The 24934-nt window shown below is 54.0% G+C and overlaps 2 protein-coding genes across 12 annotated transcripts in view; one reads left to right on the top strand and one right to left on the bottom strand.

Annotated features, from left to right (window-relative positions):
• Positions 1–375: 375 nt before the first annotated feature.
• On the bottom strand, positions 376–14831 carry DFFB (DNA fragmentation factor subunit beta). Of its 9 annotated transcripts, XR_011467249.1 has the most exons (9): positions 14515–14831; positions 12525–12651; positions 9503–9691; positions 8652–8731; positions 7369–7539; positions 5988–6088; positions 3634–5462; positions 1781–3377; positions 1601–1624 (listed from the first exon to the last, which is right to left on the bottom strand). XR_011467249.1 is itself a non-coding variant. In XM_070385107.1 (8 exons), exons 1-7 carry the CDS (start codon positions 14635–14637, stop codon positions 3299–3301), a joined length of 870 nt encoding a protein of 289 aa, XP_070241208.1. In that variant the 5' UTR covers positions 14638–14828; the 3' UTR covers positions 1486–1624; positions 3254–3298. The 9 variants fall into 9 exon arrangements, 3 of the variants coding, with proteins under 3 accessions (XP_005903711.2, XP_070241208.1, XP_070241209.1); XM_070385107.1 differs by lacking the exon at positions 3634–5462 and having other exon boundaries at positions 1486–1624; positions 3254–3377; positions 14515–14828; XM_070385108.1 differs by lacking the exon at positions 3634–5462 and having other exon boundaries at positions 1493–1624; positions 3328–3377; positions 14515–14827.
• A 67-nt stretch (positions 14832–14898) lies between these two features.
• Positions 14899–24934, top strand: part of CEP104 (centrosomal protein 104) — a 40660-nt gene continuing 30624 nt past the window's right edge. Inside the window, exons 1-2 of one of the 3 annotated variants that reach the window (XM_070385104.1) lie at positions 14899–15122; positions 18821–18946. In XM_070385104.1, the coding sequence (XP_070241205.1) occupies positions 18834–18946 (113 nt within the window). In that variant the 5' untranslated portion in view covers positions 14899–15122; positions 18821–18833. Of the gene's footprint in view, positions 15123–15314; positions 15462–18820; positions 18947–24934 lie in introns of those variants that run through there. The other 2 variants (XM_070385102.1, XM_070385103.1) reach the window with 2 other exon arrangements.

Here is a 24934-nt window from a genome sequence, read left to right as displayed (position 1 = left end):
TCTGGCCCCTCCCATGTCCCCACTTCCCATCAGACCAGGTCGACACCATGAGTTGACAGAGCACTTCTCAAATCCCACAGAGGACTGGCACTTTGTAAAGTATGTGGAAGGACTTCCCAGGTGGCCCATTGAGACTCTCGAGTTCCCAATGCAGGGGGCCCAGGTTCCAGCCCTGGTCAGGGAACTAGATCACACATGCCGCAACTAAGACCCAGGGCAGCCAAATAAATACGTTTTTAAAGTTCTTTAAAAATAATAATAAAAAAATTAAGTGTGTGTATGTTTCGGTGACATAGATTTGCGTCAGTTTTTTAAGTCATTGACCCCTTATTTTTCTCATTTTCGTCATTCTCAATGAGGGCAAACTTTTTTGACATGTTTATTTTTTAAAAATCTTTATTGCTTTTGTGATTATACAATAAGTATAAAAATTTAAGTATTATAAAATGTGACTTCAAAAAATAAATTTTAAAAAATTATGAAATGATCATTTTAAAATCTTCAAGGATCATAAAATGCATGGTTTAGAAAATTGGTCCTTTGTGATTCAGTCACACTCCATTCCACCCCCCAGGATTCCTCCCTTTGTGACAGTCTCTGCATGACCAGCACATGCTTGTGATACACACTCGTCACACTGGACATGGCCAAGCCACCTTCCTCGCCTGTATGCTTAACAGCCAGCTTCCCGCACCTCACAAAACGCCTGAAATTGCTACAGTGTTTTGTATTAGGTAGATGTGTAGGGTTGAATCATGAAATTAATCTGACCATTTCTGACCCATAAAAACAGCAATTTCCTATGGTTCAGCATCATGCCACAATCAGCTCTCTGGACATTTGGAGGGTTTCCCACTGTTTGCTGTTGGAAACAGAACAGCAGTGAATATCCTCGTATTTTACCCAAAAAGAGGCACAACTCTCAACCATTCAGCAGAGGCCTGAGGAGGGGGCACTGCATTGCCTGAGGAGTGGAGGTCCATGGGGCTGAAGTTCCCCGAAACCTGCCCAAGTGGCCAGGCAAGAGGGGAATCTACCTGATGGGGGACACTGCACTCACACAGGTGAAGCCTCAGGGCCGCCACTCCTGACCCCAGGCATCCTGGGAGCCCCAAGACTTGTCCTCTGGCAGCTGAGCTCGTGGAGGTCAGAAAACAGCTTCAGAAATGTGCTCCAACCAGAGTCTGTAGGATAATGTTTTCAAGTTTTTTCCAAGAATATTGGAGTGGCCAAAAAAACAAGCACCTGAGACATCACTGGTGGTCCAGGGTGGACTCTGCACTTCCGATGCAGGGAGCATGGGTTCAACCCCTCCTTAGGGGCCTAAAGGTCCCCCACGCTGCGTGAAGTAGCACCTGTTGGAAGGATGCACGTGCTCCCGGGGCCGTGTCACAGGCGCTGGCGGGCATGCCGCTTCCTCCGCGGTGCTGCTGGGGTGCAGTAGACCCTGCTGGGGTCACAGTGGAGTTTGTGGGTGGTCTTCTTGTGGCAGGCAATGTGGACTAACTTGAGGTTCTCCAAGGTGAAGAGCAGGCGGTAGAAGTACTCCCAGTCCACCTCTCTCCCTTCTGCATCGTGGACGGCCGCAGCCAGCGCGGGCACGACCGCACGCTTCTTTTCTATTCTGTAAAGCAAGGTTAGGGACGTCATCTTCTGTCGTCACAATACCCCCGCCACCTGCCCCCATTTAGTTAGCGCCTCATCTACTGAGCGACTTCACTTTCACTTTTCACTTTCATGCATTGGAGAAGGAAATGGCAACCCACTCCAGTGTTCTTGCCTGGAGAATCCCAGGGACGGCAGAGCCTGGTGGGCTGCCATCTATGGGGTGGCACAGAGTCAGGCATGACTGAAGCGACTTAGCAGCAGCAGCAGCAGGATCTTCTGCTGAGCCATCAAGATTTGGCTGCTTCCAGGAGAGACCGGTGGAGAGAGTGAAGCTCTTCAGAGGAGCCGCCCTCAGACCATCCCAGCCGGAGGGGGATGGGCACTGGGAAAGGGCTCACCCAGCAGCCACCGATGCGCTGGAGACACCCCTTCCCAGACTGACAGGGGCACCATCGCCGTACATGGCCCCCGCCCACCAGGCCAGCCACCCAGCCATCTCACGTTGTAAAAAGTACATGGTGCGTAGTTAAAATACTGAGAAGTACGCTGGAAAAAATGAGAGTCAAGCATAGTCCCATCACACGAACAACAACATTCTACTTCCTTGGCTCATACTTTATCTATGTGCAAATTCACTAAAAAATTACAGGATGATATATGAACATTTTTTAAATAGAACCTTACAAACAAAGCTACAGTCACCTCCAACTACAGCCTTTAATCTCACTTCCCAGAGACAATCCCCATTAAGGGTCTGACATCTGCCTTTCCAGACCTCATCCTATAATCTTATCTGCAGACACGTGTATCCATTTAAAACAACCATGACATCGCTTTATGTGACCCGATTTCACGTATAAACAACAGTTCAAAAGACCTCACGGCACCCAATGGAGAAGCTTGTACACTGATGAGATGGGACCAGAAACAGCGAAGCTGGGGGCTCGGGGCCACTACACTGGCACAGAGGGCCCTGTCCGCATGCCAAAGAAATGCTGAGCACCAAGGAGTAAGTATCTGGGAATAAAAGAAAGAAGGTGGCTCCCTCTGCAGACACAGAAACGGTGGCTGGACCACAGGACTGTGCTGCACTCCACAGCCCACCAGGGTTCCAGTCCTGGTGGGGTCCCAGAGGCCTCGAAAGCCAGGAGGGGTGGGGCTGAGACCCCCACCCTACAGGAGGAGGAAGAGAGAAGCTGCCAAGGGTCCGGGTCTTCCGGAAGAGGAAGGAAAAGCCTCTGTATGAATTACCAACCCCCGCTAATGGTCTGTGGGTCGGCCTGGCCCACTCTCAGGGCTGTGCTCTGCTGGTGGGCTGGCTGGGGGCTGGCCCTTCTCCCCACAGGGTCTTTCATCCTCCCTGCAGGTTGGGTTGGGCTCCCTTGAGTGGTGATGATGGCATTCAAAGAGGACGTACCCATGTGTGAGCCTGCACCAGGCCTCCCCGGCTCCGTGTCTGCTGGAGCAGGTGGCCAAGTAGATGCAACGTGGGGGTGGGAAGGAGGCTCGAGGTAAGGACACCCACAATTGCTGTGCCCAGGGTGCCATCAGCACCCTGTGAACCTCCAGTCATGTGGAAAACCAGGCCCCTTGGCCCACCTCTCACGCAGACACACATCCAACTTCTACACATCCAACCACATACGGCTGCAGGTGGTATGGAAGCCGCCAGCAAGGAATCAACATGCAGTTATCTGACAGCCTCTGACTGAGCCTCACCACACGGGTAAAGGATGGCAGCTGTCAGCTCAGATGGGACCGTCTCAAGCCTGTGGGAATAAAAGAAATAACATGGCCAGTGGGACAGCCCTCAGACCAAAGGACATGTCGAGGTTGACAGGACGGGCCGGGAGCAGCAGATCAGGTTAAATCCAGCCGCGCATATCTGAGGCCACGTGGATCTGAGTCCACAAACATTCACACCGCCACCATGCAGGCTTGGAGGAGTCATGAGTGACTGCGGCAGTGAACAGGTGCCAGGAGAGGCAGCCAGGAATCCGGCAGCGACTGAAGACACATGCTTACCTCTACACCTGGCTCAGACGGCAAAGAATCCGCCTGCAATGCGGGAGACGCAGGTTCAATCCCTGGGTCAGGAAGATCCCCTAGAGGAGGAAACGGCTACCCACTCCAGTATTCTTGCCTGGAGAATCCCACACAGAGAGGACAGAGGAGCCGGGTGGGCTAGTGGAGCCTGGTGGGCTACATACAGTCCACAGGGTTGCAAAGAGTCAGATACAACTGAGCAACTAACACTAACACCAAACGGTTCACAGAGCAGCCATAACATTGCGACGGAAATGACAGAGTCCTTAGACTCAAATAACAATACAGTTACCCAACTCACAGGAAGTGGCTAAAGCAGACTCCGACCTGAAATGTGTATTTAGAGGACAAGAGAGATGCAAAGTAACTGATAAGCAAGAAAAACACCTCCAAAATAGAAAGAACAAATGAAAAATAAAAGCCAAATGAATGAAGTTAAAGAAGAGGCCAAGGACAGCTCTGAAGGGAGGGAGGGAAGTGCTTGTTTCAGAAGGAAGACCAGCCCCATGCTCCCGGGGCCCCTGCTTCGGGAGCGGGCCTCTGGGCCCAGAAGCCCTGCCCACCTGAAGCCCACCTGGACCCCTGCCCCGCCACCCAGCCATCATTCCCGGGACAGGCTGCAACCTGGTGCATGCACCCTCGTGGTGTGAGGGGGCCTGAGGGTGGGGGAGGAGGGCAGACTCTGGAAGCCAGCCACTGCAGCCGCGTCCCAGAGCCCTGAAAAGGCCACCAGCTGGGACAAGGAACCTGGCCTGGGCTGCGGTGACACCGTCCAGGAGGGTGGACAACATATGCTGCACTGAGAGTCAGTTACTCCTCTGCGTTTCACTATTTAAACACATGGCTCGTGGCTTCAGCCCCACCAGTCAGGGTGGGCCTGTGGCCATATCTCAGGAAAAGAAGCCAATGTTTTCAGACCCTGGCTGCCTCCTGGTCAAAACCACATTTTAAATTAAAAGCCAGTATGTGTATCTACGGAGAAGGCAATGGCACCCCACTCCAGTACTCTTGCCTGGAAAATCCCATGGATGGAGGAGCCTGGTGGGCTGCAGTCCATGGGGTCGCTAAGAGTCAGACACGACTGAGCGACTTCACTTTCACTTTTCACTTTCATGCATTGGAGAAGGAAATGACAACCCACTCCAGTGTTCTTGCCTGGAGAATCCCAGGGATGGGGGAGCCTGGTGGGCTGCCGTCTATGGGGTCGCACAGAGTCAGACACGATTGAAGCGACTTAGCAGCAGCAGCAGCAGCAATGTGTATCTATGTGGATGTACATACATTTAGAGAAAGAGCGGAAATGTAACCGACGTGTTTCAGGAGACATGACCCTAGCTCCAGTGTACAAGCCCAAAACATAAAAACATACCCTCAAAGAACCAGTGTCCAGGATGTAGAAAGAATTCCCACAAATTAATTAGGAGACCAAAGCCAGACAGAAAACGAGCAGAGGCGGCAACAGCCACTTCACAGAACACGAATGGCCGACAAACTCACGGACAGCCCACCTTCCTAGTAACCAGGCAAACGACCTGCGGCCAGAGAAGCTGCTCCCCACCCAGCAAGCGGGGAGCATGCAGAAGGTCCGACACCAAGGGGGGCAGGGCTGGGGCCCGAGGATTCTCCACCCTGCAGAGCAACCTGAGACTCGTGGGGGCAGACGAGGACACAAGGAGCCAGCGCCCCACGCAGGCGAGAACCCGAGGATGTCTTTATGCGGGGGCTCTGCCTGCAGGTTCCTCCGTATCTGTGCCTCCTTCATATCCATGGATTCAGCCAATGCGGATGGAGAACTGTAGCATTTCCTACTGAAAAACCTTGTGTGTAAGTGGACCCGCGTGGTTCAAACCCCATGTTGTTCAAGAGTCAACAAGAAAAGCGTCTCGGTTAAAATAGTAAAATTTTCCATTTCTTTTTTGAATGAGCTGACGTACACATAAAAGCGATCCTGCCACCCAAGACGCACTCACACTGGCTAAAGCGGGAAACGCCCTGCACATCACCGCCCAGTCCCCCCACCCCCGCCCTGGGACAGGCAGGGATCCCACTGGTGCCAAACTGACTGGGCCCTCGGCTGCCGACCACCAGCTTGGCCCACTGGTGGGATCTGGGGATGGGCGAGGGGGCACGGAAGGTTGCACTGGTATGGATGGGGACCTGAGCCACCACACTGAGTGACAGCACCACGCAGGTGACAATGGACATCCGTGGGTCTGTGATCCATGAGCTGAGTGTGTGGAACACCAGGCGGCCATCAGCCCTGGAGGCCAGGCAGGGCCAGGCCAGCAGGTGCGCTGCAGTCTGTGCCCACACCCCCCACACCGCGCACTCACACATGGTCCAGGTTCCAGGTGCTGAAGAGGACACGGCTCTCCCGGTTACTGTAGGGGTTGATGGAGTGTCTGGAGGTACAGTCGTCCACGTCAAAAGGACCCTGGATGGAAGAGAAGAGGTGACGGCCCTGAGGCCAAAGAGCCGCTCCCCCAAGTCGGGGGCGCCCCAGTCGGGGGTCAGGCCCTGTACATGGTCTGTGCTCAGGAGGCAGATACTCTGTCCTGGCAAGGCACCCCACTCCCTGGTGACCCCAGTAATGCACTGCATCTGCAGAGGGGACCAGTTAACCCGTCAGCCGCCAGGAATGCCAGGCTCCCTACCGTGTACCTCCTGTGCCCGCAGCCCTCCCCACACCGCTCCATCACATGGCTGCACCGTTTCTGCCTCCTCTATGGCATCCCAGCATTTCCCTGTTACCTGCACAGGCTGGGCCACGCAGACGCACTAAAGCGTCACCTCCCCCTGAAGCCCCAGCTGCACCCCACCCAGAGACCCCGGCACCCTGAGGGCCCCCACAGCCTCTCTGCAAGAAACCCACCACCCAACTCGCTCACAGGCCTTCGACCCAGAGCCTGCCCAGGCTGGGGTGGAGGTGCTGGGGTGGAAGTGCTGGTCGCTGTCCCTGCCACACATACTGCCGGGCTCAGGTCACACTGCCCAGGAGGGAGTGGTCAGGTGAGAGTGACGTGAAGCCAGGTGGGAAGGAGCAGTGTCTGGGTGCTTGGGACATCACCCTTGGAGGGGGCTGCCTGAGGGGGGACAGAGGCACAGGGGGCTATGGGGGGGAGACTGGCCCCCTGCCAGTGGCAGGGAGGGGCTTTCACTGCAAGTGCTACATGCAGCTCACGTCCACCCACAGCTGGCCTGCAAGCAGCAGCACACAGCAAGCAGTGCCCCTGCTCTGTCCCCACGGCTCAGAACGCTGCTGCCAGCCGACGCCGCCCCTCCAGGGCGCCAAGCTCTACGTACAAGTGCCGAGATGTCGCATCCGGCCACGACCCTGAATCCGGGCGGGCTCTCTCATCCGGGCTTTCCCACAGGGCAGACCACGCATCAGCCACCACCCAAACAAACGCCTCCCTCCTCTGAGGCCAGGACAAGGTCTCTGCTCACAAGCAGTCGTGTTCTGACCCCTCCCTGCACAGGCACCACGTAAATTCGTCAGGAAGGCAGGTTCTCAGGCCCTACGGAGCTGCTGAACAAAAACCCTGGGAGGGACCCATCCGTCCTCACAAGGCCTCCAGGGGTTGCAACACCACTGAAATCTGGGAACCACCAGTGGGGCTGACCACTCCCTCACCCTGTGCAAGCTGGCACCCGAGGGCTGCCCCAGCTCACCAGGCCTTGGCCAGGGTGGCCCAGGAGACACTCGTGGCTCACCTGGCAGGAGAACCAGCCTTCGGGGGTGCAGAGCCGGCGGCCGGCCTTCGCCCCTCGGTCGAAGTAGCTGCTGTTGTACTGGGCAGCCTGGAGCTTCTGCTGCATGGAGCCCACGAGCCGCAGGTACTCCTCACGAGCCTCTGCGCCCACCAGGGAGGCGCCAGAGGTCACCTGGAGAGGCAGGGGCATCCCTGAGCACTGGCCACACATCCTAAAACCCACTGCTGCCTGGATCCCAGTCCACTGAATGCCACGGCCCTCAAAGACCCTGCCCCCTTGGGTCCCAGCAGGGCCCTGAGATTGGGGGTTCTGAACTCTGCCCCCTGAAGTCCCAGCAGGGCCCTGAGGTTGTGGGGGGGTCTGAACTCTGCCCCCTGAAGTTCCAGCAAGGCCCTGAGGTTGGGGGTTCTGGATCCTGCCCCCTGGAGTCCCAGCAGGGCCCTGAGGTTGGGGGTCAGAGCTCACACCCACCATAACTGTCTGACTCTGGAAAGTTCCTCTGGGCCCATGAGACGGAGCTTTGGTCACAGTCAGACAAGCTCAAGCTCCAGGTACACTGGCTGCTCCGTCTCCTGAGCGCTACCCGGTGCTTTGCGGCAAGAAACCGGAGAAAAAGGGTGCAGGTGAAGTGACCACCACATCATCACCCACTGGAGTGCAGGTGAGGACTCGCACCCATGGGTCCACACTGAGCACCAGGCAGAAGCAAGGGGACCGCCTGGCCCAGTGGGAATGACAGCAGGACAGCAGATGGCTCATCACAGAATGGGGCTGGCACCCAGCGGGGCCTGTGGATGATGCCCTGGATCACCCATCAGCCAGCGTGGGAAGAGCACTTCACCAGCAGAAGGAGCCTGAGGGTGGCTACGGTCAGCAGGGGTGGAAGCAGGGACAAGGGGGAGCTGGGTCAGGCCCCAAGGCCTCAGATACCCCAGCCCTGAGGTTTCCTTTGTGCTCTCAACAGAGCACGTGTGGGCAGTTCTGCACCGCGAATGATAAACTCTAGTCCAGGACACACAGCCGGGAGCAAGGTCAAGGTGTGGGGGTAGCGGGTGGCCTGCAAAGAATGGAACATGACACCTCCTGGCTGACATCCGACCATGAGGTATAAGGAGCAATGGCAGGGGGCTCCCGGGGCAAGCAACTAACTCATTGCTGGCTCATGTTCACCTGCACCCACACCGGCGCCAGCCCTCACTCCTCTGACATCCACGCCGGTCCTGGGAGCCAAGTCCCAGAGGCAGAACCGGCTCCCTAAACCTGCCCAGCACACCAGGACCTACTTCTCTCAGGTAGCTCCGGATCCGGCTCTCGCAGCTGTATCTCAGATAGCCAGACTTGCTCCTAAACCGGGACTCCAAGCCTGCCGGAAGGAGAGACAAGACGCCTGGAGCCTGGGGCTGTGATCTCCTGGGAGGCGCGGACAGGAGGGCTCTTGACTCGGCTCCATCTAGAAACGTTCTGATGGGAACCTGCTCCTTCTGCAAAGGAAGTCATCTCTGGTCCACCAGCACAGAGCACCTCAAATGCCACCGGGGAGCCGCTCTCCCAAGGGGGCTGCTCCACCTGGCTCAGAAGACCAGTCCAAAAGGTGAGATAGGACCAGGTGACTGGATAAAGAAGATATGGTCCACCCATGAGATGAAATATCATTCAGCCTTAAAGAGGAAGGGAATCCTGACACCTGTCTCCACACGATGAACCATGAAGAGGTTATGCTGAGTGAAGAAGGAAGATGCATGAGCTCATTCATACGAGGTCCCTGAGGAGTCATATTCCAGGGACAGGAAGATGGGGGACCAGGGGCAGAGGAGAGGTGGGGAGTGATGCCCACTGGGGACAGAGCCTCAGTTTGGGATGAAAACCTCTGAGAACAGGTGGCAGGGCTGCTGCACAACACTGGGAATATATTCAATACCAACGAAGAACTAAGTGCCCAAAAATGGTGAAGATGGTGAACTTTACTTCATCACGACTGAAAAATAAAACCGCCAACCCCAGGGCTGCCTGGACCCTGGCCCTGTGCTTGGGAAACCCCTGGATCTGGGAACTGATGGAGACCCCGGGTCTCAGAGAGTCAGTCCCAGGGAAGCCCTCCACACCCGCTCCCTCCAGGCCAGAATCCATGAGGTACCTTCAAACCAAGGCGGGTCCTCGGCCCTGGTCTCGGCCGCGATGTTCTCACTGACGGTGCCCAGCAGGTCGGCCAGCAGCTTCTGCCGCAGTGGGGCCCGCTCGTCCCAGAGCAGCTGCCGGGCGGCCTGGATGACACCCGCGTGCGGCTCCTGGAACACGCTCAGGAAGCGGCTGATGTCACTCACGACTACCACCAAAGGGGACAGAGAGGCCACCAGGCCTTGGAGCACGGCCTCTGGGAAATCGCCTCCTTCCCCTGCCCCGACAGCCACCAGCCCAGTGCTCCAGGCCTGGGGCCTGGCCCCCCACACTTAAGGTGGCAGTGGGAAGGACAGAAGGGGAGGACACAGGAAATGAAACACACCAAAGGGAGTTGCTGCCCTTCCCCCTTGGCCTTCCCTCCTCCAAGTGAAACCACCTGGTCTTGGGCCCTCATTCGAGGCCTCAGGCTCCAGCTCATCCCTTCACTATTCAGCTGACTCCCCACCTTTCCACACGCACCCAAAAGCAGCCAGCCCTCCAGGTAAGCGTGAGAAACTAAGGGCTTCTTCATCCAATAAGCAGAAGTCCAGACCCACAAGAGGAACAGGCCCCACAGCGGTTTGGGTCATTTCAGGGACTTGGGGCTGCTCCGAGTTCAAATATCAGTGTGATCCACCCTCCACAGGCTAAGCAAGAAAAGCCACGTGATCATAGCAACTGGTGCAGAAAGACAGAGAAAATCTTCAAGACCTAGAGCTTGTCGAAAAAGTCTCAGACCGAACCACAAAAGTATATGTACAGAAACATAAAGGGGCTTCCCTGATGGCTCAGTGATAAAAAATCAACCTGCAATATAGCAGATGCAGGTTCAATCCCTGGGTTGGGAAGATCCCCTGAAGAAGGAAATGGCAACACACTCCAGTATTCTTGCCTGGAAAAGTCCATGGACAGAGGAGCCTGGTGGGCTATCTAGAGCTGGACATGCCTTAGCGATTAAAATAGAACAAAGAAAGATAAAAAGGGACAAGTAGGACTTCATCAAAAGTAAAAATCTCTACTCCATGTATAAGACCTGGTTAAGAAAACAGAAAGACGAGCTGCAGAGAATCTATCTGCCAACCACACGTCTGACAGAGACTCACGTCCAGAATGGACCAGGAGAACCCGCAAGACTCAAGCAGGAAAAATATCCAGCTACACAGCGGACAAAAGATGCTCCACGAGAAGGTTTACAGGTGGTAAATCGGCCCAGGAGAAGATGGCCAACACCATCAGATGGGAGGAACATGTGAATCCAGACACCACCACACGCCTGCCGGAGTGGCTAAAGCAGAAACAGCAACAAGGCCTGGTGAGGCCACAGGCGCCTGCTCCTGTCCTTGCTGCGGAAATAAGCCAGAACCGCAGCTCTGGAAAGCAGCGTGGGGCTCCTTCCTTTTCTTGGTAACGTTATTCAGATTTACTTCTCTAGAAGGATAAGGCCTGAAGGAGGAAGGATGCTTGCCACACCATACATGTCACCTTCACTGCTACAGCAGAGTCCCAACCAAGGGCCGAGGCCACATCCACATTCCTGTCGGGCCTCTCTCTCTCCCCACCCTTTCAGCAGAGGGGGCAGGACAATCTCAGTCCTTGGAGCTCCACTGCCTTCCCACAGCACCTGAATCGGAAGCCCCTTTCTACAGGGGCCAGACAACCCTCCTGGGGGACATGCACATGCCTGGCCAGTGGCTTACGGCTCCATAGTAGCACTTGTCACCCAGCAAAGACTCCACTAAAGACCCACCTCCAAGGGCACTGGCTCCAATAAGGCAGCGCCAACAGGAACCTGAGGATGGATGGGTGTCCACAAACCCGACAGAGATCAGACACTGAGCGTAGAGTCAGTCATCTGCCCGTCCCTTAGAAAACAGATTAAGGAAATGTTTACCGACTGAGACACAGGGGGTCGTTCGGACTTCTACATAAGTTAACTTGAATTTGATGCTGACTAGAACAGCCTGTCTGTGGTAGATCGTACATATGGTGTGCATCTGCCTTAATTATTAAAGAAAAGGGTGCACTGACCAGAAGTAAAGCAAGTCCATGTTAAAAGTAAAGATTGGGGAATTCCCTAAAGATCCCATGGTTAGGACTCTGAGCTCTCACTGCCAAGGACCGTGGTTCAATCCCTGGTTGGGAAACTAAGATCCCACAAGCTGTGCAATGCAGCAAAATAAATAAATAAAGTTTAAATGCCCCTGTTCCTGGGACGCCAATGATGGTTACTCCTTCGATGGTCAAGATTCTGCTGGTGCCAAGGCCATGCTGATGCTCTGTGCACATGCTGATCTGCTGTTTCTGAACCCTTAAGAGAATGCATCCTGACTTGTTTAACAGTCTTTGTCCTGAAGACACAAAACTGTGCTGAAAACCCTGCTTCTCCGGAGCAGATACTCGGAGTGATCTTAGAGACTGTCTTCTGGGCTACATTCTTCAGTTTGGCTCAAATAAAACTTTTCTATTCTTATTATCGACTGTCTATTGATTATTTTGGTCGACAAAGCCCAGTAAACAGGACAACCTTGCTCTCTGGCTCTGCTTCTCCTATAAAACTGGGTAGCCTCCAAACCACAAAGCCCACTCTCTGCCCTTAGGAGTTACTGCTGCTGCTGCTAAGTCACTTCAGCCGTGTCTGATTCTGTGCAACCCCATAGATGGCAGCCCACCAGGCTCCCCTGTCCCGGGAATCTCCAGGCAAGAACACTGGAGTGGGTTGCCATTTCCTTCTCCAATACTAGGACACCTCAAATGAACATAAATAAAACTAAAGGAATTTCCTAAAGAGACACATACAACAACCAACTGGACAGGTGGGCTCCTGGCCAAGAGGATGGACAACTCAGCCATCTGAGCAAGCTCTGCCTCCAGGGGCTTCTTCCTTTAGGGTCCAGAGCATGGGGACCCTCCCTCCCAAGGCTGGCATTCCCTAGCAGAGCCTCTGCACCTCCACAACCACACCCACTTCCCCATCAGTCTCCAAAATCTCCAACACTTACAGCCCTGCCAGGTCTGGCCGGCAGTGAGAAGCACAAGCTCTGAGTTGTCGGGGGCACTCCAGAAGTAATCTCCAGTCAATTCCGTGCCATCCTCATAGAGACACAGGCGGGAACCAGGGACGGGGAGCTGGGGAGAAGAAGGAGGTGAGATTGGGGTGGGATGCTCACTTCCTTGGTCTCAGGGGGGCCCAATCTTGGGGTGGCCAGCTGAAGTCTTCCCATCTGCAGCCCTCACAGAGAACAAGAAGGAACCATGTTGTAAAGAATCCTGCCAGAGATGCAGTCTGCACATATGGAGAATATCCATCGAGGGCCCCTACTGTAGGTCATTCTAAGAAAGTCACAGAGATGAATATACACTGGTGACCACTTTGCAGGATTCACCACTCAGACTCTTTCAAACAAAGCCCCCCTAAGGCACTTTAAAATTCAAGCCCGTTTCCAAAAATGACGCTTGACTGCACTAAGCCTGTAAATACATCCCCATCACCGAGGCACACGGCCTGACAGGTGTTAGCACGCAATACCTACGGCTCAAGTCTCTCCCTGGCACTGATTAATTAAGGAGAACCTTACTGAACAGGACTCACTGCCTCTGCCTACAGAAGTGTGACCAGCTCACGGGACTGTGAACCTGCTGAGGTTTACTCCTTTGCCATGCCACATTGATCCATTTCATAAGTTTTTATACCCAGTTCCTTCCCTCCCCCTGTGCCATGCAAGTACGCACTCACCCAGCGCTGGTCTAGGCCCAGGGGAGGAAGTTAGGACAACAAGGGTAGGAAGGATGGCTGAAATCCCTAGAACAGTAGTACCTAAGGACCATAAGAGGCCTCGGAGCCTGACCCTTCATGTTACTCCAGGGAAACCAAGGCAGGGAGCATGTGAGCCGTGAGCCGATGGGCACCAGAACCGGGTCCCTGGGCCTCAGGCCAGAGCTGTCCCGAGCCTGGCAGTTAGAAGGGAGGAGAGCCATCCCAGTTCTCTCCAAAGTTCCCCTGCCCTGACCTGGCCCAGGAGCTAGACAAGGCACTGGGGACTTCTCCGCAGCACAGGAAATGAGGATCTCTGCAGCCCAGACGTCTCCCACATCCCTGGTTTGGAAGTACAAAAGCAGTGCCTCTTATTCTCCCCAGATGTCTCCCAAGCAGGTGGGCTCCTGATCGCAGGGGCAGAGGCTTCACTCACTCAGACCGTCTGCTGAGACCGGGCACCAGGACCCAGAAGCCTGGAAGGGCCCCAATCACAGCCCACCCCCTATCACACACACACCCGTCCCCACAGTGCCCACACCATCAGAGGCTCGGCTAAGAGGCTTTGGGTGGACCTAGTACTGGGTTGTGGAGAAGGCCAGTGGCACCCCACTCCAGTACTCTTGCCTGGAAAATTCTATGGACGGAGGAGCCTGGTGGGCTGCAGTCCATGGGGTCCCTACAAGTCGGACACGACTGAGCGACTTCACTTTCACTTTCATGCACTGGAGGAGGAAATGGCAACCCACTCCAGAATTCTTGTCTGTAGAATCCCAGGGACGGGGGAGCCTGGTGGGCTGCCGTCTATGGGGTCGCACAGAGTCAGACACGACTGAAGCGACTTAGCAGCAGCAGCAGCAGCAGTACTGGGTTGGGTTTAAACACCAGCCTTTCCTTGGTGGCTACAGCAGATTACTCAGTCCCTCTGTGCATCAATTTCCTCATTTGTGAAATGGGGTGTGAGCACCCAGTTCAGGGCAGGGCACCTGAACGCCACCAAAGCCCATGTAAAGGAGCCCGGACAGAGCCCAGGGTGGGCACGTGGCCATCGGCAGTGGTCAGGCTCAGGCTCTCTGCCCAGAGATGGTGGACAGCGTCCCCTCCCACCGTCAGGACTCGGGGGCCTACTGTGTGGCTTGGGGCAGCCTGAGCTCGGCCAGTCCCGAGCCGCAGGACGATGGGTCAGCACGGTCCCATCCTGCAAGTGGAGGCTCCCACCCCGCGGCCCCACGGGGCACCTGCAAGCGTTGGCACCCCTTCCGCAGCACTTCCTCGCAGCTCCTGCCCGCCACCCCAAACTTCTTCTCGCTATGCAGGGACCGCAGCTTGAACGTCTTGGGCTTCCGGAGCACCGCCGACATCCTCAGAAACTCTGGCCCCGCGGGCGGCACCTGCTCGGCGGATCGCACTGGTGTCCACTCCAGGTGGTCTCCACTTGGCGAATCAAGGCCGTGCGCCGCCCTCGGAAACTACATTACCCAAAAGGCCAGGAAAGCGGCGGCGCGCCCCCGCCTTGTGCGCAGGCGTCGCCGCCGGAAACTTCATTACCCAGAAGGCCAGGAAAACGGCGGCGCACCCCCACCTTGTGCGCAGGCGCAGCGCGACGGGGGCGGGGTCGCGCACGCGCGGAGGCCCGGGCGGGCCGGCCTGGTTGTCATGAGAGCGGCGGCCGCGGCCCGGGCGATGGGCGCTGGCCGCCGCGGCTGCTCCTCGGCTGCCACCGCTACTGCGGCTCGGGGGTGTAGGCCGGCCCGGGGCGGGGGCGGAGGCGTTGCCTGAGGTCCGCAGAGGGTGCGGCGCTGCCGAGGGCCGGCGGAGATCCTGGGTCTTGCGAGTGTCCTGACAGGTACCCGAGCGGGCCGGGGCGGGACCGACGTGCGGGGTTTGGAGCGGCGGGGCTGGGTCCACTCAGGCCTCCGTGGGCGCGGCCCGCGCGCTGCGTCACCGCCCGGGCGGCCCGTGGCGCCTGCGCTCGGTCCCTGCGTTGGGCGGCTGCGCGAGCCCGGCGACCCCCGACTCCGTGCGGGCGAGGTGGGAAGGAGTCGTCTCTTGAACCTCGTCTGCTCCGAGGACTCTCTGGGGCACTTGGCGAACCTTGAGGTTGCTGCACCAAAAGCCATTTAACTGTGTGCCATTTACCGTAAACCGTTTAACTGTGTACTACTTACATTTTCATAAGAAAAAAGTGAGTACAAGTTTCGTCTCCTAAGCCTTGTAGCAAGACATTTGGAAGTTGCTGAATTGTTTCAGTGTAATGTAGCTATCCAATTTCCCTGATGCAGAGTCAAAAGCTGACTCCGCAGGGATGCCGAAGATGGAGCCTGCGCTCGTTGTGGGGAGAGGACCTCTGTGCACCCGGCCAGCTGGGGCCCGACAGAGCTCCGGTTCTCCCCAAAATGTTAATGGTGAATTTTGTAGTGCCTGATACTGGAGTCCTCAGTGACATCCCAGGTCTCTTACAGAAGACTTGAAGGATTATGCAGAAAAGATTCTAGGGTACAGGGTGGAAGGAGGTGGCCGGAAAAGAATCCTTCTCAAATACCCAAACCGAGGTAATAACGTTGCCTCTGCCGTTCCTCGGCACTTCTCCCTGGCTCCTAGATGCCAGGGCTGTGGTTGGAATGTGGGGAATCCCCAGCACAGGGCTCCCACCCTGAGCTTCAATAAGTTTGGCTGGACTTTAGAATCTACCACATGAAGAGAGGGTTAGAATGGCAGATTGGGCTTGAGCAGGGTCCCTCAGGCGGGGCAGTGCTCCAGGTCGAGAGGCCTGGCTACTGTCTTCTAGAGAAGACAGTGGATCCCTAAGAGGGGATGTATTCAGTCATCCTTCCAAAGGTGGGGCCAGTGACACTTGGCACGGAGGGGTGGGGGTTAGAAGTAGATGGGCTGGGGGAGGTATGGAGACCGAGGGGAAAATCAGCCCTGGCTGTGAGCCTGAACCCTAGCGCGTGGGAGGAGCTGCAGGCTGGGTCAGACTGGTGCCCGTCTGGCGTGGGAGCTGGAACACAGGCCACGGTCTGCAGTTGCTGTGGATTAAGTCACACACTCGTCCGTTTTCTGTGCCTGCATTTCATCAGTTTCCGGGTTGGTTTGGTGTTCCTCTACTATCCTCTGACATCCTTCAGTGAGCTTTGTATACCGAATGACTGGGATCTTTAATAGTGGTTTCTCATTCTGTTTTTAATGCGTCTGTTCATATAGTCCAAGAAACCTTAGCAAATGCCGGCCAGCAATTAATTTGTCAACATAGTCCTTTTCAGGGTCTCAATAACAGTCAGAGGAGGATCCAGATCCATCCTGAGCACGTTAAAACAAGCATGTCTTACGTGGGGTGTGCTCATGCGTTACCTCCTCCTGAAAATCTCAGTTAATAGTGTGTCCCACCCCAGAGAACCTTCTGGAGAAGGCTTTATGCTCTGTGTTTTTGAGGGCTCTTGGTTGCATACTGACCCTTCAGCCAAATCGGCCAACTGCAGAGCATCAACGGCCTTAGTAACTGGGGAGTCAGTGGGAGTCTGTGAGTCCTTTGGGCTTTAAGTCCTGATGCTCACAAGGTGGGGGTCCCTGCCTGTCTCAACACTGCTTCCTCATGTCAGCCCCACCCCCTGCCCAGAGCTCCCCGCTACTCTAGCAGCCGCCTTCCTCCCCACCCTCCTCCCAACCTTTACTCCCTACCCCTGATGCTGTGCTGCAGCTCAGCCCCCGCAGTAGAGTCCTGGGACTGAGCACCTTGGTCCCGTTCTCATGGCTCCATCCCTGAGTCAGTTTCTGAGGAGGACGTGGAAGTCTTGAACTGACCAAGCTGGGAAACATGCCCCACAGTCAGGGGCTGAGGGGTGCAGGGTGTGGGGAGGGCAGAATCATGGAGGGAAATTGGGATTGAGGTGCTATTTTCAAAGGAGTGGGCAGAGCTGGACATCATTACAGCCACGCTCAACATGATGGTAGGTAGCTGTGAGCCAAGCCAGGTGTGATTTTTTTCTCCTGAGAGAAAAAATCATCCAGGCAATACTTACCCATCTCCCCACCGTTGGCCATGCAGCCTGGCCCCAGGAGCACAGTTGTGCACAGAAGGGTCTGTCTGTGGTTCTGCTCTGCCTCTGCTGGTCAGCATTTTCAGGTAGCAATGATTATGCTGTTGATTAAACTGCCCCTTTCCCCCTTATCTTTGTATAGCTGTTTAACACACTGGTTTATTAGTTTCCTAACTAATTTGAAAAACTTCATATCCATATCTTAGCAAAAGACCTCGTTTTTGCCATAACAGAGTAACACAAACTGGATGAATTAAAGCCACAGAAATATGGAGGCTAGAAGTCCAAAATCAAAATGCACGTGTGCAGGGCCACGCCCCCTCTGCAGATCCTCCTGGGCCCTCCCAGCTCTGGTGTCTTGGTGGTCCTGGTGCATGTGCAGGGCCACGCCCCCTCTGCAGATCCTCCTGGCCCCTCCCAGCTCCGGTGTCCAGGTGGTCCTGGTGCATGTGCAGGGCCACGCCCCCTCTGCAGAGCCTCCTGGGCCCTCCCAGCTCTGGTGTCTTGGTGGTCCTGGTGCATGTGCAGGGCCACGCCCCCTCTGCAGATCCTCCTGGCCCCTCCCAGCTCCGGTGTCCAGGTGGTCCTGGTGCATGTGCAGGGCCACGCCCCCTCTGCAGATCCTCCTGGCCCCTCCCAGCTCCGGTGTCCTGGTGGTCCTGGTGCATGTGCAGGGCCACGCCCCCTCTGCAGAACCCTTCTGGGCCCTCCCAGCTCTGTGTCCAGGTGGTCCTGGTGCATGTGCAGGGCCACGCCCCCTCTGCAGAACCCTTCTGGGCCCTCCCAGCTCTGTGTCCAGGTGGTCCTGGTGCATGTGCAGGGCCACGCCCCTCCGCAGAACCCTTCTGGGCCCTCCCAGCTCTGTGTCCAGGTGGTCGTGGTGCACCTGTGCAGGGCCATGCCCCCTCTGCTGGCCCCTCCTGGCCCCTCCCAGCTTTGGTGTCCAGCAGGGCCACAACCCCTCTGCAGAACCCGTCCTGGCCCTCCCAGCTTAGGTGTCCAGGGGGTCTTGATGGCCTTGGCTTGTAGGTGTGTTGCTGCAGCTGCTTGGCCCTTGTCACTTGGCTCCTGTCTGTGTGTGTCCCTGGCTCTTTACTGATAAGGACACGGTCGTGTTGGAGCAGGGCCCTCCCTACTCCCATATAACCTCCTCTTAACTTGCACGCTGTTCCTAGACGTCCTGTCAGTGGTCCCGGGAGTGAGGACTTCAGAGCGCTTTGGGGACACAGTGCAGCCCACGATGCTGCTCAGGCTCTTTGGACATGTTAGTGTATTTGGGAAAAGTCACGGTAACGTGAATGATACTGTTAAGTAGTATCAGAGGTACCTTAGAAATTACATAATAGAAACTAGACTGTTTCAAAGCAATGGGACAGTCTGACTGGGCTGTGAATTACTTGTGTGTCAGCGAGGCGAGAACTAACATGTAAGTGACACTTGTGACAGTGTCACGATGTGCCCCTGAGTCCCTCAATTTTGAAGCCATCTCTCCTGCTCTCGCACACAGCCCGGCTCGCAGAATGCCCCACAAGATTGGATTTGTCGTCGTCAGCTCATCTGGACATGAAGACGGCTTCAGTGCCCGGGAACTGATGATCCACGCACCGACCGTCAGCGGGTGGAGGTCACCGAGGTGGGCAGGATGAGGGACCATGGAGGGTGGGTTGTCAGGGGCACGTGGGCTCTCTTGGTCTAAGTGCTAATGTTGTTACAACTCAGATGCAGGACCATGCAAGGGTAGGGTTGTGCCGCCGCCTCACCCATCTAGTTACATACGGGACTCTTTTCTTTCTGTTTTTAATGAAAATTTGTTGAAACTTTTCCTCTTTAACCCACATTCACTTAAGTGTGCACATACGGAAAAGTAGAAGGAGAACTGCCTGCACCCCCAGCCCCCTTCCCGCACCCAGTTCCCTGATTGAGGGCCAGTCGGCGTTCTCTGTGCTGGGTGGTAAGGATTTTGCATCTCACCGCTGTCATGTAATATAGGACCTCAACCCAGAAAGTCTCTTTCAGATTCGTCTAGAATGTTTATTTGTACACCTTTAAAAATGCTCGTTACTTGAGTGATGTAACACTAGTGAGTGTTTTTCAGAAACGTTTTCCCGAGAAGCCTTCTTTCTTCCCCAGAGGTGGGGCAGAGTTGGTTATTGGGCTGCCCCGGGGCCTGATCGGGCTTCCCAAGTGTTGTCAGCGTCGGCCACCTGAGGCCGCTCACCTCCCGGGTCCGCGCTCCTCGAGCCTCGTGTTCCAGGTGCCAGTAGAAGGCTGACTGTTGCTCCTAAGTCATGAGTGTGTGAATCTGTATGACATTTACACTCAGGCATGTACTCGTGACTTACATTTACTCAGGAGGTATATTGCTGAAAAGTTGAATGCAAATCCCATTTAAAATTCAGACGCGTTTTCCTTTCGGAGTTTTTCAGAAATGATCATGCAAAACAAAATTTAAAGTAACATGACAGTTCCAAATTATATAATGGTTCTGACCCCCGACGTGGGCCTGAACGTAGCCAGCTGAACAAATGAAAGGACCGTGGGATATCAGGTGAACATTTTTGCAACCAGTGCTCTTGCTCCCTGATTTTCTGTAATTGGGTTTCTACCTCTCCTGGAACATTTATCCATGTGCAATAGGCGGTATTTGCTGTCATTCCAACACCTCCTTACTCAGCAAATAGGTAACTGGGGGCCATGCACTCTTTAGCCAGTAAGTTAAGTGATCACCATTGGGCGGCTACTCCTTTGGCTATGGAATCGGCCAGCTCTTCTAATGGTGGGAAGAGGTTTCTGATCATGTTCGTTGGCACCTACTGTGATGGGAGGAGAAGGACTCTCCCTACAGAGGCAAACCCAGGGTCATATACTGTGCCTCCGAGAAGCTCCATATAAGGCAGCTAAGGAGGTTTAATAGGGTGGATCCATGGGGGGTTTCTATTTTGTTATGAAGAGAAAGTAGAACAGCGAATATAGCAAAAGCACGCTGTTTTTCTACACTCCAGCTATGAAGACGACGAGGTGTCCAAGCATGGGGCCATTACCAGGACTTCCACATGTGAAAATAGCCAGGAGGAGATGTAGGACCCCCTCCTCAGGAGCGGCATTTGTGGGCTCGTTTGTCCATATCAAGGAGTCATTAGCGTCATTCAGCCAAGCCTCAAATACGACGTTATCACATACTGAGAGTCTTCCTAAATACAGGGGTATGACAGCCAGCTAACACACGGTCTGACTTGCGTCGGCTACTCCAGTGTCGTCTGCATGTATATCCAAGAGAACTTGAATTAAGCCACATAACAGGGCACATGAATTTCGTATTCTCACCTTATTAGAGGGCCCTACAGAACAGTTAAGTACAGAGTGGCATTGGGATTCCAGAGAAGTCACTTACATGGTGAGTAAGGGGTCACTGCTGTCATGGACAGGTCAAGGTTTCTGGTGACAAATCCAACAATCAGAAAGGCACCCCTCTTTCACAGGAGATTGGGAAATGTGTACAAAAGTGGTGTCTGTCCAAGGAAGAGCGGGGGAAATAAAGTTAGCAGCAACGGTGAGAAAAGGGCATAGGGGCCTGGTCAGTCCTGGTCATCCGTCTCGTCAGATGTTGTCTGCTTCCATTCCTGGAAATCGGTGCTTTCACATCACCACTTGTTGGTGTGCAGGGCCATCCACTCAGGGCTTGGTGCTCTCTCTAGGTGTGACATGAATCCAGGAGCTTAGCAGCACAAGGGTTGATTAGCAGTACCCGATGGGGCCTTTCGAGTGAGGTTGAAGGGAGTCCTTCTGGAGGTGTCTTTTCCAGAAGGTGAAATCTCTAGGTTGCAAGGTGTGATGCTCACAGCATTCGTCTCCTGGGAGCCTGCTGTGAGAAGGTTATGCTATTAAAGCATGATTGCTGTCAGTGGAAGCAGTAAGGCCCTTGCAGTATTGAGGCACGTCTCTGTTTATCAGCTGTAGGTCAGAAGAGGCAGGACTGGCTGTCCTGGGCATCCTCTGACCATCTCAATGGGTGAGTGTTTGAGTTCCCAAAGGAGTGGATCTACGGGTTTATAGGAACCAACAGCGATGCTTTTGGTCAAGGAATTTGGAAGATCTCTACAAATGTTGCCAATTGGGTCTTAGTAATGTCGTTAATGCATTAGATTAGCCCTGTGGATTGAGGATGGTAAGACAGTAAAAGTGTAAAACCGACCAGACAGCACAGACCCACCTGTCCAAGTGTTCAGCTACTGAAGTTCAAGGGGTTCCCCTGGTATAGATGGTCTTTTCTAACAGGATCTCAGCCACAGAAGAAGCAGTAGCCTGTCTACAGAGGAAAGTTTCAGTCCAGTGAGAAAATGTGCAGCTCATAACTAAACATGTTTATGTCCCTGAGATGGGAACAGCTGAATAAAATCCCTTTGCCAGTCCTCACATGGCCCGTGAGCAGTTTAATGCAGTGCAGACAGGCTTTCCTGGATTAAGTTTCAGATAGATGAACAAGTAAGGGGGGCGCTTTTCACAGCCTTAGTAGTATTGTCCCTCCAATACTGGCTCGTGAGCTCTGTCGTTTTTCCAGTAGACAGTGGCATCATGCATGTACAGTGGGCACTGATGGGGACTCTGGAGCTTCTGCTAGGACCAGATTGTGGTTTGGCCCAAACCAAGAGTTCTCTTTTTATCAAGTCAACAGTTATTCAGTTCCCAATATTGTTTTTCCTTTTCTGGGGCCAGTTGTTGGGCATTTCTAGTCAGCGTTCCCAAATTGTCCTCTGGGGCACATGGGGCTGTCCCTTTGGACCACGATAGAGGTTTAGCCAGAGGTTCCTTTGAGAGCAGCGTTTTGGCAGAAACGCCAGCAAGGTTGTTTCCTTTCACTTCCAGGGAGTCAAGTCAGGAATGCCCAGGGACCTTGACAGCAGCCAGGGCAGGTGGCATGGGTATGACATCTAATAAATCTCAGACATAAGAGCCATTTTAAACTTTATTCCCATCAGAGGTAGGTCAACCTTGCTGTTTCCATATCATCCCAAAGTCATGGGCAACTGCACAGGCATACAGGCTCTGAGTATAAATGCCAGTGGTTTTGCCCGTGGCTGCACCCCGAGCGCCAGCGAGAGGGTGTGCTTCCTCCTGTTGGGCTGAAGCAGACAAGGGTATCGGTGCTGCCTTGACAGTTTTGAGAGGCGCTGCGGCAGCAGCCCCACGTGGTATCTGCCTTTTCATCCTGTGAATAAGAACCTTAGTAAACCATGGGAAATCTGCATTGGCCAGCGGAGTCTCCTGTGAGTTACTGCAGAGTCAAAGGGATGTGTTGGTGTGAGCCGTCTGAAGGAGTTTTGTCGGTGAAGCGGGAGAGGAGTAGCAGGGGTGAGGTTATTACAGCAGGAGTGAGTTATTCAGGAGCAGTCAGAAGGAGGGTTTCCAGGAAGTAAGACGGCTGGCGGGCCAGCATGGTGAGGATTCGAGAGAGCTTCAACTGCACAGGCTACAGAGATGGTTAGAGGAACCCAGGGATTAGTTTTTGGTGCCCAGAGTGGCTCTGAGACAAGGGGGCTGTCCCCATGGCACAGGGTCCAGCTGTCGGCCGTGATACCCGATGGGTCGATGATGGTCCCTGTGTTTTGGGGCGAGTACTCCAAGGGTGTTTCCCCCTTCCTCATGTCAGAGAGGAAGAAAGGAAACTGATAACTGGGATGTCCAAGGGCAGGGCCCTTATTAAACTTCTCTTTAAGGCTCCAAAGGCAGTATCATCCTGATCTCCCCAAATAAAAGGACCAAGTTTGTTGGTTTTTAGAAAACATATACGGGCTGGGCCTTAAGAGAGAAATTTGGAATTCAGTTTTGACAGCAGCTAGCTACCCAAAACACCTTGTAATTGGACTGAGTTTCAGGTTTGGGGAAGTTGAAAATACTGTGAAGCCTACAGGAATCTAAATGTGGCCTCATTCTAAGATCAGGTGCCCTAAATACTGAACCTAAGTTTGAGCAAATGGCAGTTTTTCCTTAGAGACCTTGTGTCCCTTTAAATGGTTTAACAAGTGAATGCTGTCTTCCTGTGAAGTTTTAGAGGAGAGCACAGAAGCAAACCATCCATATGTTTTAACAAAGTAGAGCCTACAGAAAACTTTATTGTCCAGATGAGCCTTTAAGGTTGGAGAAGTAAGAGGGACTTTCAGGGCCTTTCCTGGTGGTCCAGTGGTTAAGACTCATCCTCAGGAAGCAGTCCACAGAGCAGTCACAGGGTGATTCTGCTCCTGGTAGGAACGGATGCCGGTCTTAGATGGATTTAGGGACCACAGGGTGCCAGGGGTAACGACGTTATGGATTCCAGAGATCCTGGACAGACCTCCATGCTCAGCCATTGCATTTCTCATGGGCAAAACAATGCTGCAAGGACTGGTACGAGCGAGCATGTGGCCCTGGCTTTGAAATCTTCTGCTATGGACTTGATGCCTCTAAGGACCTCTGTTTAATTATAAGGTATTGATTAATTCTGGGGAGAAGTTTTGAGGGATATATTTAAATATTAATAGGAGAACACTGGATTCTGTGAATTTCAGTTGAAGATTTTTCATATAAGGAGAGCAGTAGCCAATCCAGTGGTGACCAGTGATTAGTGTCCTTGAAATCAGCTCTAGTACATCTGAGACCGAGCAAGTAAAAGATAGTGGAGGTCTTTCATTTCACCTGGTTGGCTATTTTGATGGCCAACAGTTCAAATTCTAGACCTGTTTCCCCCTTCAGGAGAAAGACATTCCAGGATGGCACTTTCCTGAGAAATCTCTGCCCCTGCTCGAATAGGGGTGAGAGAACTGAAGGAGGAAAGAGTACGTGTCTCTCAAACAGCCTGGATGAAAGGGATCAGCTTCCAAGATGGGGACCTTCTGGGGTTTGTTAGCAATCCCCTGCTTTTGCAGCTGTTCAGCACTCTGAGGCAGGAGCTGCCTGAGAGCAGTGGGCTGAGCACCGAGAGTGTGGCTCTGGTGTCAGTGAGGACACAGATTCCTTCCCAGTCCGGAGGGTGGTTTCTCCAAGCCAATTAGAAGGTTTGGGAAGAATACCTGTGGTTCCTCAGAGCCTGGTGCTTGGGTTAAGAGGACATGGAAAGGTTGTTTGGAGCGTGGAAGGCACCTGCAGTGCCTAAGCCCTAAAGGTCTTTTTGTTTTTTTTCCCCAATGTCCTGGCTTTTTGCAGTAATAGCAGAGACCAGGGGTTTTGTTTTTGTTCGGAGGTGTGACGGGGGCTCTATTTGTTGAAGATTAAGGATGTTAGTGGCTTTCCTTTTGGTTGACTCATCCAGGGCTCAAACAAGCTGGTCTACCAAAGTAACCAGACCTGGAGTGGACATGGTTTTCCATTCCATCCTGGTCCTTTTAACTGAAAGAGAATTCCTATTCAGCCCATTCATGAACGCAGAGTTGGAGGCAACCCAAATGGATTCAATATCCAAAAGAAGACCCGTCATTCTCAAGTCAACTATAGTGGTCGTGAGCAGGCTTTATAAGTTTCTGCATGCAAGCCTGAATTTTGTCCCAATCATCAAGATTAAGAAAACCTTTGGAAACTGTTCTGTGAAAATTTCTAGCAAGTTCTTGGGTTTCCTGCTGTCAGTCAGAGTCTGTTTCTCCAAATCCTTTTC

Source organism: Bos mutus, chromosome 16 (assembly GCF_027580195.1).
Source record: "Bos mutus isolate GX-2022 chromosome 16, NWIPB_WYAK_1.1, whole genome shotgun sequence".
Classification (NCBI taxonomy): domain Eukaryota; kingdom Metazoa; phylum Chordata; class Mammalia; order Artiodactyla; family Bovidae; genus Bos; species Bos mutus.
Note: the sequence above shows the minus strand (reverse complement) of the source record. Positions and strands in the feature narration are given on the sequence as shown.

Excerpts from the sequence above, each read along its gene's own strand:
- DFFB (XM_005903649.3), bottom strand. The coding sequence starts at position 14,637 with ATGTCGGCGGTGCTCCGGAAGCCCAAGACGTTCAAGCTGCGGTCCCTG. Across the intron at positions 8,732-9,502 it reads GGACCCGCCTTGGTTTGAAG|GCTTGGAGTCCCGGTTTAGG; the intron begins GTACCTCATGGA and ends TCCTTCCGGCAG. Across the intron at positions 6,089-7,368 it reads AAGGCTGGTTCTCCTGCCAG|GGTCCTTTTGACGTGGACGA; the intron begins GTGAGCCACGAG and ends TCTTCCATCCAG.